Source organism: Panulirus ornatus, chromosome 38 (genome assembly GCF_036320965.1).
Source record: "Panulirus ornatus isolate Po-2019 chromosome 38, ASM3632096v1, whole genome shotgun sequence".
NCBI lineage: Eukaryota > Metazoa > Arthropoda > Malacostraca > Decapoda > Palinuridae > Panulirus > Panulirus ornatus.
The window spans coordinates 14889855-14903168 of record NC_092261.1 but is presented as its reverse complement, the minus strand read 5'-3'; the positions used below and the strand labels follow the sequence as shown (position 1 = coordinate 14903168).

The window sequence follows — 13314 nt, the reverse complement described above, 5'->3', positions numbered from 1 at the left end:
TATATACTGTGTATCGCTGATATCGCAGTTTCGATGCAGTAGGTCGTATATAGCGATGGATGCCTATTCTTACGTAGGGCGATCCTGTTTATCCGCCCATTCGTCCCTTAATGGCTTTTAAAACAAGGCGAGGAAGATGTCATACACATTTTCGATAAGTCTTCCATTACCCAGACTGGATTGAAATTGCCGGCGGTTGGGATGATATATTTTCGGGAACCTATTATGTTATACGGTATCATCATACAGTTGAGCCATAAGACTATGCCGGCAGTTGTGGGTGTCACGAAGAGGGAAAATAACGGAGGTGAGTGGTTGAATTACTGGAAATTGTCATTGCTTAGTCCTAGGTGTTGTGGTCAGAGGAGTAGTGGATGGTGTGGTGAGGGAGAGTGTGGTATGGTCAGAGGAGTAGTGGATGGTGTGGTGAGGGAGAGTGTGGTATGGTCAGAGGAGTAGTGGATGGTGTGGTGAGGGAGAGTGTGGTATGGTCAGAGGAGTAGTGGATGGTGTGGTGAGGGAGAGTGTGGTATGGTCAGAGGAGTAGTGGATGGTGTGGTGAGGGAGAGTGTGGTATGGTCAGAGGAGTAGTGGTTGTTGTGGTGAGGGAGAGTGTGGTATGGTCAGAGGAGTAGTGGATGGTGTGGTGAGGGAGAGTGTGGTATGGTCAGAGGAGTAGTGGATGGTGTGGTGAGGGAGAGTGTGGTAGGAAGCTAGTAAGGGAGGATATGATGGCCAGAGAGGATGCGAGTGGTGGTAGCAAGGAAGTATGTGTCGGCCAATGAGTGAGGGAGTGATGGTGTTGAGGTAGGGTGTGGTAGTAAGAAAGGAGCTTAGTGGTGGTCAGGAAGGATGTGGTAGTTATTGGAGGTGATGATGTGGTAGTGGTGAGAGAGGGTGTGGTTGCCAAGAAGGGAGGAAGTGGTGGTGATGGTGAAAGAGAGTGTAGTAGCCAGTAGGGGAAAGGAAGTGGTAGTAGTAAGTGAGGCTGTAAACGTCATGGGTAGGAGGGCCGTAGTTGTGTTAAGGGAGAGTGTGGCAGCCCGCAGCAGGAGCGAGGAGACAAGGACCCTACTCTGCTAGTATTTTGTCAGTCGGGGTGAGGGGTACAGGAGACCCACTGTGTAGTTCGTTTCATGATGCCATCAGACAAAGCCTGGATATCATGTCTTAGTCTCCCTTTCAAGATTTGCTTTACACCCCTGGAATGATGCTTCACATTAATTAGCTTTAACTGTGCCTTCAAGATTGCCTATTGAAGATGCTCCACACAAAAATGTTTGCCTTCTCCGCTGTCACAAGCACTAGTCCTACATATAGTCTAAGTGTTGTACGGTTCTGTACGGCACGACAGTTCCGACCTCGACTTGGTCAAAGCTTCTTTTTCTGTTTATAGGACTTGTGCTTCCTTCCCAGATTAGTTTTATCCCCCATTGTATCACAGGAAACATCTTAAGCATAACCTGTTTTGGTCCTGTCCGTATCTCAGATCTGTTCAGCCCATTTGCAGAAATCTTTCTTGTTTTCTGCGACGTCTCATTTCATTGTAAAATCCTTGAAGTTTTTGCATGAACTAATTCAGCTCAGTTTCACTCCTTGGGTCCCTCCTTCACCAGATCAGTCAACCTACTTTTATATTAGTGTTTATAAAAACATTCACTCCATTTACTGACCTGGGTCTGTCCATCATCATACCAGTTATCCTAAGTTCATAACAATATTCCTCTTAACAGAGTCTGATCCTTTTTGTTTAGACCACTTGGACCAGTGTCAGACTGGGCTCAACCTAACCAACAGCGGATCATTCAGTCTAGTGTCAGACTCTAGCCCAACATTCACCAGGTCAAGTCTTAACCCTGCTTTGAGACTCGAATCCTTCCACTGCCAACCAGTTTATTCATCTCAACTCTTCCTGCCAGATCATAGCACCATGGAAGGATCCTGCCTTCTACACACGGCTTTCAGGTCGAAAAGAACTCTTCGAGTACGCCCGCCAGCATGACATCCCTCTCCCAGTAACTGAGAAGGCACCATGGAGCATCGACGCCAACATAGTGCATATCAGGTACCTACCTTTGGAGTATGGATGCGAGTGTATTCTAAATTAGTAACCTTGAAAGACAGGTATATTATATAGTCTACATCAGGCACGTCTGTGGAGCATGGATGGAAACATAATCTGTATCCGATAACTCCATAGAACCACAAAACTAAATGGTGTACGTCAGATACTTTTTGGGGAGAATACGTAGCTACATTACTGCTTACCAGATAGCTATACAGCTTACATGTAAGCCTGGTGTATGACAGATGGCTATAGAGCATATACAGCAATATGGGATGCATGAGGTATCTCCCTGGAGCATAGAACTCAACTTCGTGCAGATCATGTAGTGTTGAGGAGCACAGAGTGCAACATGATGTCCATTGGGCACTACAGTCGTAGAGCGCAGACGCTAGCATGGGTTCCAGCAAGTATGTTTATGTGGTTTAAGAGATATAAGAAAAGCAGTTGGTAGTTGGGCTGTGAAGGTTCGACTGTGTTTCATGATTCTGTAGGAAATGGAGGGATGGACTTGGATAAAAACCAATCTTTTGAAACGCTTCTCGTCCTTTGTCACCTTTTATCCTCAAGATGTTACACATACGTTGTAATGTTCTGTCATGGTAACCTGATGTGCTTCCGTAAGTTTGACTCAGATGATACCAATGGTAATTGCACCTTTTTGTAAGAACTGTAAACCTACAATTGAACCGCTGTCATGTAGATGACTTCGTACCACTTCTCCGAAAGTTATTGACTCTGATGATATAGTCTCATTCAAAGAAATCGATTATCCACTTGTATCTACTGACAGGCAAACACTGTAGTTATAAACACCAACCTTTTCTACGTCAGCCAGAAATCACCCATCACTCCTCTGTAAAACAAGGAACTATACACCAGTGACCTCCCTTAGAGAGCAAATAACTATACCGATATCTTTCCTCAAAGAAAGGTATGAGCATCCTCCTCTTGTCTAAAGTAAGAGGATCACATCTTCTTCCCGTTCCTTTTGTCAATAAATCAAGGAATGATATTCCAGTTCTCAGTGTAGTGGATGACCACACCCTTTCGTGTCTACTGTAAGAGCACGTCATTCTCTCCCTTCCTTCCTACTTTATCCTCTTCAGCTACGAATCTGGAATCCTGGAAGACCCAGCAGCGCATCCTCCTGAGGGAATCTACCAGATGACCACTGACCCAGAAAAGGCACCCGATACCCCTGAGATCCTCACAGTCACTTTCCAGGAGGGTAAGCGTACGTTTGACTCACTTTGCCCTCTCTGGTCCTCCTCAATGTTTCCAGGAATTCTCGAAGCTGTTCTACTGAAATTCATATAGTATTGCTACAGACATAGGTGAGTATGCAGTTGAGTTACAGTAGATGAAAATAACCTTTCGTTTATCATCTCTACTTTCTTTGTATATATATATATATATATATATATATATATATATATATATATATATATATATATATATATGTGTGTGTGTGTGTATGTGTGTGTGTGTGTGTGTGTATCAAGTTTCTGTTGACGCCACACGGTAAATGTACTGCAGAATTATCGTGTCAGCCTCGGTTTCCAACTCTCCATTGAATCAAAAATGCGCACCTTCGTCACGCTAACGTCTATGCCTCCTTATCAGGTACCCATTTTATCGACCAACCCCCTAGGTGTGGGTGAACAGCTGGATTGACCGTGAACCGACTGCTGCAACCAGGATTCGAACCTATACGCTCGACCCTGGGCGACCCGTGAATGCGCCACTATTTAAGCCCAGATTCCAGCCAGTGTCTTGAGCTTTCTAAGCATAATCCATGTTTCAGCCAGACGAGATAATGTGTTATGGGAAGATTCTTTATACTCGATGGGTGTAGGCATAATATGGACGGAGTCCATTTTCTGTTGAGAATAGCTTTTTGAATTCTGAATTTCGAATACACGCTGACTGAAGAAAAAAAAATTAAGTTCTTACCCTATGATTAACAAAAAATGTTCCTTTACGTTCATAAAACCTAAGAATATTACGGTTTTTCTTTCTCTTTTATCAGAAAAATGATATTTGTAGAAAATTCTCGAGGGTGCCTTCAACTCCCTTCACATGGGGATTGATGGAGGGAATTGCAATCATATCATATCAAATCAAATTATCTACATAAAAAAGGAAAGTTTAGAAAAATGTATATACTGTCTATTGTTTCTATATACCCTGTGCCTGGTCTCACATGAAAGATGGAACATATTTTATTGCAGAGATGTACTTAAATAGGTTAGATTAATCTAGTTGTTCCCGAATCTGTTCGGGTCGTAAATGATTTTTATCTGATGCTATTTGGTTTTACTTAAACTGTTATTCACACTGGTATCATATGTTGGGGAAAGAGAGACTAGGGATACTTAAGTCGTTTTTACATGAAAACCTTGTTGAATAAAAGCAAGTTGATATAACTCCTATGGTGCAGGACTGTCACACTGATCTCTGTCAGTATTTGTATCTAGCATCGTCTCAGGACACGTCTTGAGCATTAGCACTTGACTGAACTTAGGAGAAAAAAAAGAATATCATGTTATTATCCAGATGGATATTTTCAATCCTTCGAAGATTCTGCCCGACTTCAGACCCTTCCCCTCTAACCAAAACTCGTGCCTTCGCTTCTTTCACAGCGCCATCTATTATAAACAGATTGAACAACCATGGTAAAATTACACACACCTCTGCCGTAGACCCAACTTAGCTTGGAATCATTCGCCCTTCTTTCCAACTACTGGCACACACGCCTTACTCTCTTCACAAAATCTCCTCGCTGCTTCCAGTAGCTTACCTCCTAGACCATATATTCGTAACGACTTCCAAATGTATCTCTATCTACCCTACCATATGCATCCTCCGGATTCGTAAATGCCACCTGCAAGATCCCTCTGTTTCTTTAAGTATCTCTAGCACTTATTTCCCCAAGCAAACACTAGATCCTCACATCTACCACTCCTAAAACCACATTGTTCTTCCCCAGTTTGATATGCTGTACATTCCACTACCCTCTCAGTCGCCACTCTTCCATACAAGGTGCTCTCATCCAACTCATATCTCGGCAATTCGAACACTCACTTTTGTTCCCCTTGTCTTTATACTTTACAGTGACACTATGCATGCATATCAACACTTGAGTCCCTAAATACATTCCTTTCCTCACCCACTTCCCTGGCTTCGTTATTTACTCTCATCTTGTCCAATTCTACACTCAGTTTTTCCTGGTATCTTTTCATACAAGCCTCTTGTCCAAGCTCGCTTACTGTCATCATTTTCTCATTCATATCATTTCCTTTACCCTGAAGCTTCTCCAGAGCTTCTCTCCCGCCTCCACCAAGAAATGATCAGACATCCCCCGAGCTGCCCCTCTCAACACATTCAAATCTAAATCTCTCTTTTGCACGCTTCTCAATTACACTTAATCCAATAATACTCCCTTTTCATCTTTCCTACTCGTCCACGTATATTCATATATGCCCCTCTTAAAACCAGCTATTCCCAGCCACCAGTCCTTTTTCAGCACACAACTCCACAAGCTTTTCACCAATTCCTTTCTCATCAGTGTATACCCCATGCCTCCCAGTTATGCCCTGAGCTACCACAATACCCGCTTTCTCATGGAAATCATCCAATTACTGATACTCGATGTTTAGCATCATCTGAAGATGTGAGCAATTATTTATACATTAGGTCATCCTTTCCTCCCCTACCCACCATCCCACTAAGAAAAAGACCCATCATTTTCTCCTGACCCATTTAAGCTTCGCCATCTCTTCCATCAACCAGCATCTCATCTATCTCTACCAAGATGCCATTTGCAACCTATAGTCTCCAGTCAAATGTACTCTCTATTCCTCCCTCCCTCCCTAACGACAGGGGTACCGACCAGCGTGAGTGTGGCGGGTGATAAGACGCAGGTGACGGGGCCGCTGGAGATCCTCTTCACCTGTAATAAGATAGGAGCGCGTCATGGTGTTGGCAGAATGGACATGATGGAAAATCGAACCCTTGGTATCAAAGTAGGTACAGAACCAACCCTTGGGTTTTCAAGGTATATGGAGACATTATTTTTGGTTTTAAAATACGAGAAATATCCTTGGGAGACCTTAGAGTGTAGTGTATATAGTTGTAAATAAATATCATTATAAATAAAGTCATTCTTAGAATTTTAAGTATATGTATTCCCAGTTTATTCGCCTCAGGTTTTGTATCTTCTTAGACCTAAGAGTAGACGTAAAACTAGTTTACTGGCCTCGAAAGATTTTGCTTAAAAGAACTCAGATATTGTAACATTGTTATGACGTGGTAATCATTATTATGACGTGAATCTTGCCTAGTTATTGCGCAGTTTACCGCCCCAAGAAATTTGTACTTCACAGACACACGCGTATCTGTTTCCAGTCACTCAACGTACCATTTTTTTCTTTGAACATTAATGTTTCATATTGCATGTCTTAATTTTCTCCTTAACTCTTCAACAGCTTCCTTGGAGATTATTTGCTCGTCAGGATAGTTCTGTGAGTGAAGTGTTTTGTCAGTTATATATGATGGGGTTTGTGGGGATCCGTGTGTAGAGATTACTGAAGTGTGTGAGGCAGGGGTAAGTTGTTCATTTCCCATTTCGTGATTTATTCAAATATTTTTAATCAGTGTCTCGCATCATCTCCACCAGAATGCTTTTTTTTTTTTGAAATGTATGCAAGTTCCTACCTTTGTCTCTCAGCTGCTGGGTATCGCATACATATCCATCTTAATATGTCATTATAATATTCGCATCTGTATGATGCTCATGGTTACATGGTCACTTCCATGCGTCCATCTCGTGAACGAGTCCTCAGGATGAGAGGGCATTGTAGTGTTTATACATTCCAGTGTGCATTATTCATCTGCCAAACCTCTTCAGCTTCCATATGGGTAGCAATATCTCTCTCTCTCTCTCTCTCTCTCTCTCTCTCTCTCTCTCTCTCTCTCTCTCTCTCTCTCTCTCTCTCCTCTCCTCTCCTCTCCTCTCCTCTCCTCTCCTCTCCTCTCCTCTCTCTCTCTCTCTCTCTCTCTCTCTCTCTCTCTCTCTCTCTCTCTCTCTCTCTCGTGTTTACCTCGTATTCGTCTTGTTGAACAGACTCGAAATCTGACCGAAGCACCAGGGCTGACGCTGCTGCACAAGGCCCACGAAGACCTCGAGGCGCTCTGTATGGATCGTGAAGTAAGAAGGATCAAGAGCGACCTGAGCACACGCATGGCCGAGCAGGTCTACAGTGGTAAGTCGTACGTGCAGGTGTGGTGTTGGTGAGCTGTGATCGTGTGTGACAGGTGGATGAGAAGCTGAGCTATCTAGAGGGTCGGATAGACAGTGATAAGAGAAGTGGGAGACGGGGTAGTATGAGGCGTATGGATGGGGGAGGTGAAGAGAGTGTGTTGAAATGATTTTTTTTTTTTTCAAGGGTTATGGAGGGAACGAGTGGGGAGAGGATCGCTAGTAGACTATACATATCGGAAGTGGAGGGAACAAGGAAATCGGGGGAAACTGAGGAGGAGATGGAAGGATGGAGGGAAAGAAACTTTGGTGAGTGTTCTGAACATGTAAAGAGGGTGTGAGGCGCGCAGACTAAATATCACGTACAACACACACACACACACACACACACACACACACACACACACACACACACACACACACACACACACACACACACACACACGCGACACTGCGTCACCACACCACAAACGTCAACACAAGGACCATAAACAAACTACGCAAACACCCTCATGACACATAGCACCATTTTTAGAAAGGAAAAAGAATCGCGTAGCATCCCCTACAAGCAGTTCATTTACCCCATACTAGACTACGCCTCACCAACCTGGTCAACCACCTCGTCAAAGGTAAATATCTAAAAATTTGCAAACACACAAAAACACCCCGAAAAATCACCAGGTTCTCTACCATCCACAAAGATTCTCTGCCTGCATAGTGAAACATCTATATACTTGCAATATGATCTCTCCTCAGCATGCTAAGCCTTCAGTTCCTTGCAGCTGCACTGTATCCCCTCCGAACTTAAACCGCATCATAACCAAGTGTTGAAAATAAACTTACCACCGCTGCACGCTTCCTGTAGACTCCCCAGCCCCAAGAAACACAACAGTGACAACACATGTGCACACTGTTATGATCGAGCAAGCACTAAACAATCGCCCACCCAACAAAGTCGTTGAAAGAACCTCCACCAGACGTACACCCATCTGAAACTACTTTTCCTAGGTATGTACGTGTTACACTTTCCCCCTCCATGTTCTGAATAAGGATTGTATCCTGTTCTTATCTTTATGTCAGCATTCATCTCCTATTTCCTGAGACTCGTATCTGTGATGATCCCGTATCACTGCCTTGTGCCTTAAGGCTCGATATCCTGTTTTTGATACATGCACCTCCACGCATCGAGTGCTTCCTCACGCTCTGCAACGACACTGACACTCATTATCTCTACCACTGCTTCGTGCTTTACATCATTAAAACCCTTCTGTATCCTAACACTCTGTACCTTTAACATATTCATAACTGTTCTTACCCTCATGATATGTTATTCTGTATCTTCATTTTGACATTTTTATTTTGCAGGCTTTTGGTATAGCCCAGAGTTCGAGTACACACGCATGTGCGTCGAAGAATCCCAGAAGACTGTGACCGGCGCAGTGACCCTGAAGGTCTACAAGGGCAATGGTAGGTGGTAAATGATTATGACAATAGTATAGATGAGGCAACCGCAATAGTTCTTAGGAATAATAGCACGGATGACACTGGTAAGTTCATGAATGAAGGTGATGAACGTTGCAACTGTGTTTTGACGTTGGGGGTATCTATGGTGATAAATATCATAGTGGTGGTGTTGATAACGTTGGAGGTGACATTAAAAGTGACAGTGTTACGAACAGATACTAGTGATTGTGGGATGACCACCAGGACCTCTTTTACGGAGGTGTTTACAGCTTCAGGGCTGTGCTACAATCAGGAGCAGAGAAATGATGGACTTTTATGGAGTGAGAAGTTCCTTCCCAACTTAGCCTGAAACACCACCCCACAAAACATACTTCCATCTGAAACCATTCTCCCCAGAGAGAGAGTCGCACTTTCCCGTCTATGCTCTGGACATTACCCATCCCTTCAGTATTACAAACACTGATACAACAAACCACAGGACCCTTCGTGGCCACGATGCAATAACCTGAATGAAGAATGGTACATTTACTGCTCAGATGCCCTACACTGTTCCCACGCAATATCACTAAACTCTCTGACATTATGGTTCCACTTGGTGGACGTGGCTGGCTTCCTGAGTGCTGCGTAAAGATAGAAGGGACTCTTAGGGCACAAAGTAGTGAGTATCTTTCTTCCATACCTGTTCGCTGTTTTCCACTTTAGCGAGGTATCGCTAGGGACAGACGAAGAAATGGCCTCATTCACTCCCATCCACTTTCTAGATGTCATGTGTAACACACGGAAACGAGAACCTCCATCCACAACCAGGATGGGAACCCTCCCTTTCGTGAACTTCAACTTTTAAAAGTTGGAGCAGAAGGAGACGAGCGAGGAGTGCCTATCCTCCTTGAAGGCTAAGACTAGGGTGTCTGAATGTGTCTGGATGTACCTAAGCTGAAAAGAAGGGATGGATAAGTAGTGTGTTTGATGAAAACAGTGAAGACGTTCTAGTTCTGAGAGAGACTAATGCTCAGGGGGAAGAATGGTTTGGGAATGTCGTAGTAAAGACAGGGATTGGTATGATGGCGAGAGCTAAGGAAGAGGTAGCTCTTCTGCTGAAGGATAAGTTGTGAGAATTGTATTTGGGATGTAAGCCCTAGACTGATATGGGTAGAAATGAAAGTGGATTACGAGAGGTGGATAAATATTATTGCTTATGAGAGCATTGAGGAAGAGGGGCGAGCTTTTTGGAAGGAGCCAAGTGAATCTGTCATCAGTTTTGATGCGAAAAATTGTTATAACTGATGTTTGATTTGAAAGCAGAAGTGGACAGTATGGCAGTTGAGGGTATAATTGTGGGGTATTCAGTAAAATGGATGGGAATAGTGAACAGTTTGTGAAGTTGTGTGGTGAAAAGACTGGTAACTGGGAATACCTAGTTTACAAAGGACATACGTAAATATACTCGAATGTACAAGAAAGATGGAAAACGGACATTATTGGATTATGAACAAATTGATAGGCGTGCGAAAGAGAGGCTCTTTGATGCGAATCCTGGTCTCCACTTGGTGGAGGTGGTGAAGATTTCGAAAGAGGGTGGGAAGAGGATATTATAAACAAGTGAACTTAGAAAAGAGTCTTGTGTGAATAGATACCAGGAGAGATTGAGCGTAGGATGGCAGAAGGTGAAAGTAGGTGGTGCCATGGGTGTGGGTAAGGAATGGGAGGTATTGAGGGAAGCAATTCTGACATGTTCGAGAGTAGTGTGTGGCATACGGAAGTTGGGAGGTGAACAGATGAAAAAGGTAGTGAATGGTGGGATGACGAGGTAAAGTTACTAGTGAAAGAGAAGAGAGGAGTGTGTGGGCGTTATTTGAATGGAAGGAGTGCGAGTGATTGTATATCTACAAGAGAAAGTGGAATGAGGTAAAGAGGAAGATGCGGGGGCTGAAAAAGAGGGCAAACGATAACTAGGATTAGCAAACATAAGCAAACTTCAGGGAGAACAAGAAGATATTTTGGAAGGAGGTTAATAGCGTGATAATAACAAGAGAACAAATGGAAATGTCGATGAAGGAAGCAAATGGGGAAGTGCAAGCAGGCAGAGTTAAAATGGAGTGAGTATTCTCAGGGATTGTTGAGTGTGTTTCTTGGTCGAGTGGAAGAGGTTAGATGTTTAGATAGGGGAATAATGGAAATTGAGAGTTATGGTTTGGTGAAAGAGAAGAGGTGGTGAAATCCTTTCGAAGGATGAAGGACAGCAAGAAGTTGATAGTATTGCAGTTGAATATTTTAAGAAAGTGATTGTTTTGTTGATTGATTATGATTTTTAGTGTATGTATGGATCATGGCACGGTCTAATAGCATGCTTTAATCAAGGCCATATCGGATGAAAGAAAAAAAAAAGCAAAGGAAAAGAAAGATAAAGCCAAGCAGGGTTCTGTAAATGTTTATTGACCTGACTTAAAGGAAGAAAGGTTATATGAAGAGGGAAAGACGAAAGATGGAAGAGTATTCTACATCTGAGTTGTTCGAGGGAAGACGTCATAACAGCCAGTTCACTCACACGCATGTTGCATGGCTTCAGACCCAGACACTACCACCACAGTACAGACTAAGCCGCACAGCACAACACCAGTTGAAGTAGACAGCAACAAAGCATTTTACACTGTCCCCCGACATTTTCACACTTGAAATACTTGAACCAATCCCCCCTCCTCCTCCTCCTCCTCCACCTCCTCAACGATGACAAAGATTAGTTGGCTATTTCATAGCACGGCCACCATGGCAGAGTCACTCACACTGGCTTTATCTCTGAAGTACTTACACTCTACAGTGGAGTTCCGCAAGGAACAGTTCTTTCTCCAGCTCTCTTCAGCTACATCCTACATGACCTTCCATTACCTCTGGCAAACCTCAACATGCAGGTTCTTTCGTATGCAGACGACCTCACAGTATTTTCACAACACCCTGACACCACCGTAGCAACATCAAACATGCAACACTACAATGCGTAAGTAGAAGAATGGCTCACTCACAGTAGTCTTCAGTTATTTTCTTAACCACAGACAGACAAGAATCTAGCTTAAACCCTCTAGTCTCCCCCGCTGAGCAAAACTAACTGTCTAGGCATCACGTACGACACACACACATAACATACGCTCCCCACACCAGTAACATTAACACAAAAGCAACACATAAATTGAATGGCCTCAGAACACTACTTGGCACCCGATTTGCACGGTGGAAAAAAAAAAAAAAACTCATTTTCCTCTACAAACAATTCATCCGCTGCATTGTATAGTATAGTGCATCCATCAGCATAATGTTTTCACCACATCGTCATAATGCCTCTTTTGCCCATTACTCACTACGATGGATGTGTCATCTGTGTGTTATTGATATTTCAAAAATTCTTTCATACATTTTTTTGGATATCATCTACTGTGTGCATCCCCATCTTGCAGTACACCATCACCAGTCAGACTTCTGCCTTTTCCGAAACAACTTTTATTGTTGTCTTTTTTTTTTTTTTAGAAAAGCTGAAGAGCCCTTTTCTATATAGGACAAGTTTAATCTGCTCGTTTTTAGAGGTGGATGTACGTGCAAAACTATAACTGAAATCTTTTTGGTTCTAAGAGTGTATACAAAGTTTCATTACCAGTGAGTATGCGGTATGTATATCCTTGCAGTTTATGTGCTGGGGAGAGATGCTCCTGTGTCACTGTACAACAAGGAGTTGGTCTCAATGGATGTGCAGGGAGACTTTGACCCCCCAGACGCCCAGGGCTTTATCCGCGTTACTGCCATCCGTCTCCGTGAGCACCAGAGGGTCAAGAAAGCACTGGGTGAGAACAAATGAGAACGAAGCAAGTATTGGCCAAGCAAATGTGGGTCAATTGTAATCCAGGGGGAATAGAATGATTATTTTTTCTTTAAATTAAGTATATCCTTATGTGCCTCGTACACCACAGTGGGAAATTATGTCTTGTTTAAGATTTTGCAATACAAATTAATCAGTTTGTAGGCATATGAAAATTATTAGTTTTACGTGATGTTCCAAGTGGAATTAGAGTAGCTTAATAACACAACTAAAGTAAACGCTTCTATGGCAGGAATAAACATGAGGTCTCCATGTTACATTTTTTTCCCTTCTGTATTTTTCAAACACTCTTACTGTTGTACTTGCCATGATCTTTGACTTCATGTATCTAAACAACGAGAAAAACCAAAGATGGATTGATTAGAGTGATGGTGAAGAGTGGAAATGAAAAGCTATTAAATACACGTGGGGTGTATGTAAGACTTCATTGGCAAAATGAATATTTGTTAGATTGCACGAAAGTAGTGTAAAGGTAAAATATGTAAAAGTGAATGCAAAGGAATGAATTTGTCAGCTCATTTAGTAAGATTTAAGGTAGGACTGAGAATGGCCATGTTAAAGAAGGGTACCAGAATCATTTGTGGTCGAACAGTTGAGGAAGATGGACAATTTGAGCTAGGATGAGACCGAGTCTAGAGAAACATTTAGGTAAAAAGGAAA

General features: G+C 42.8%; 1 protein-coding gene across 1 annotated transcript in view; it reads left to right on the top strand.

Annotated features, from left to right (window-relative positions):
• Ass (argininosuccinate synthase) overlaps nucleotides 1–12906 on the top strand; it is a 52865-nt gene extending 39959 nt beyond the window's left edge. The window contains 6 exon segments of the mRNA XM_071684702.1: nucleotides 1920–2065; nucleotides 3175–3296; nucleotides 5951–6093; nucleotides 7194–7332; nucleotides 8694–8795; nucleotides 12464–12906. Of these exon segments, the coding sequence (XP_071540803.1) occupies nucleotides 1920–2065; nucleotides 3175–3296; nucleotides 5951–6093; nucleotides 7194–7332; nucleotides 8694–8795; nucleotides 12464–12633 (822 nt within the window). The 3' untranslated portion in view covers nucleotides 12634–12906.
• Nucleotides 12907–13314: the final 408 nt, after the last annotated feature.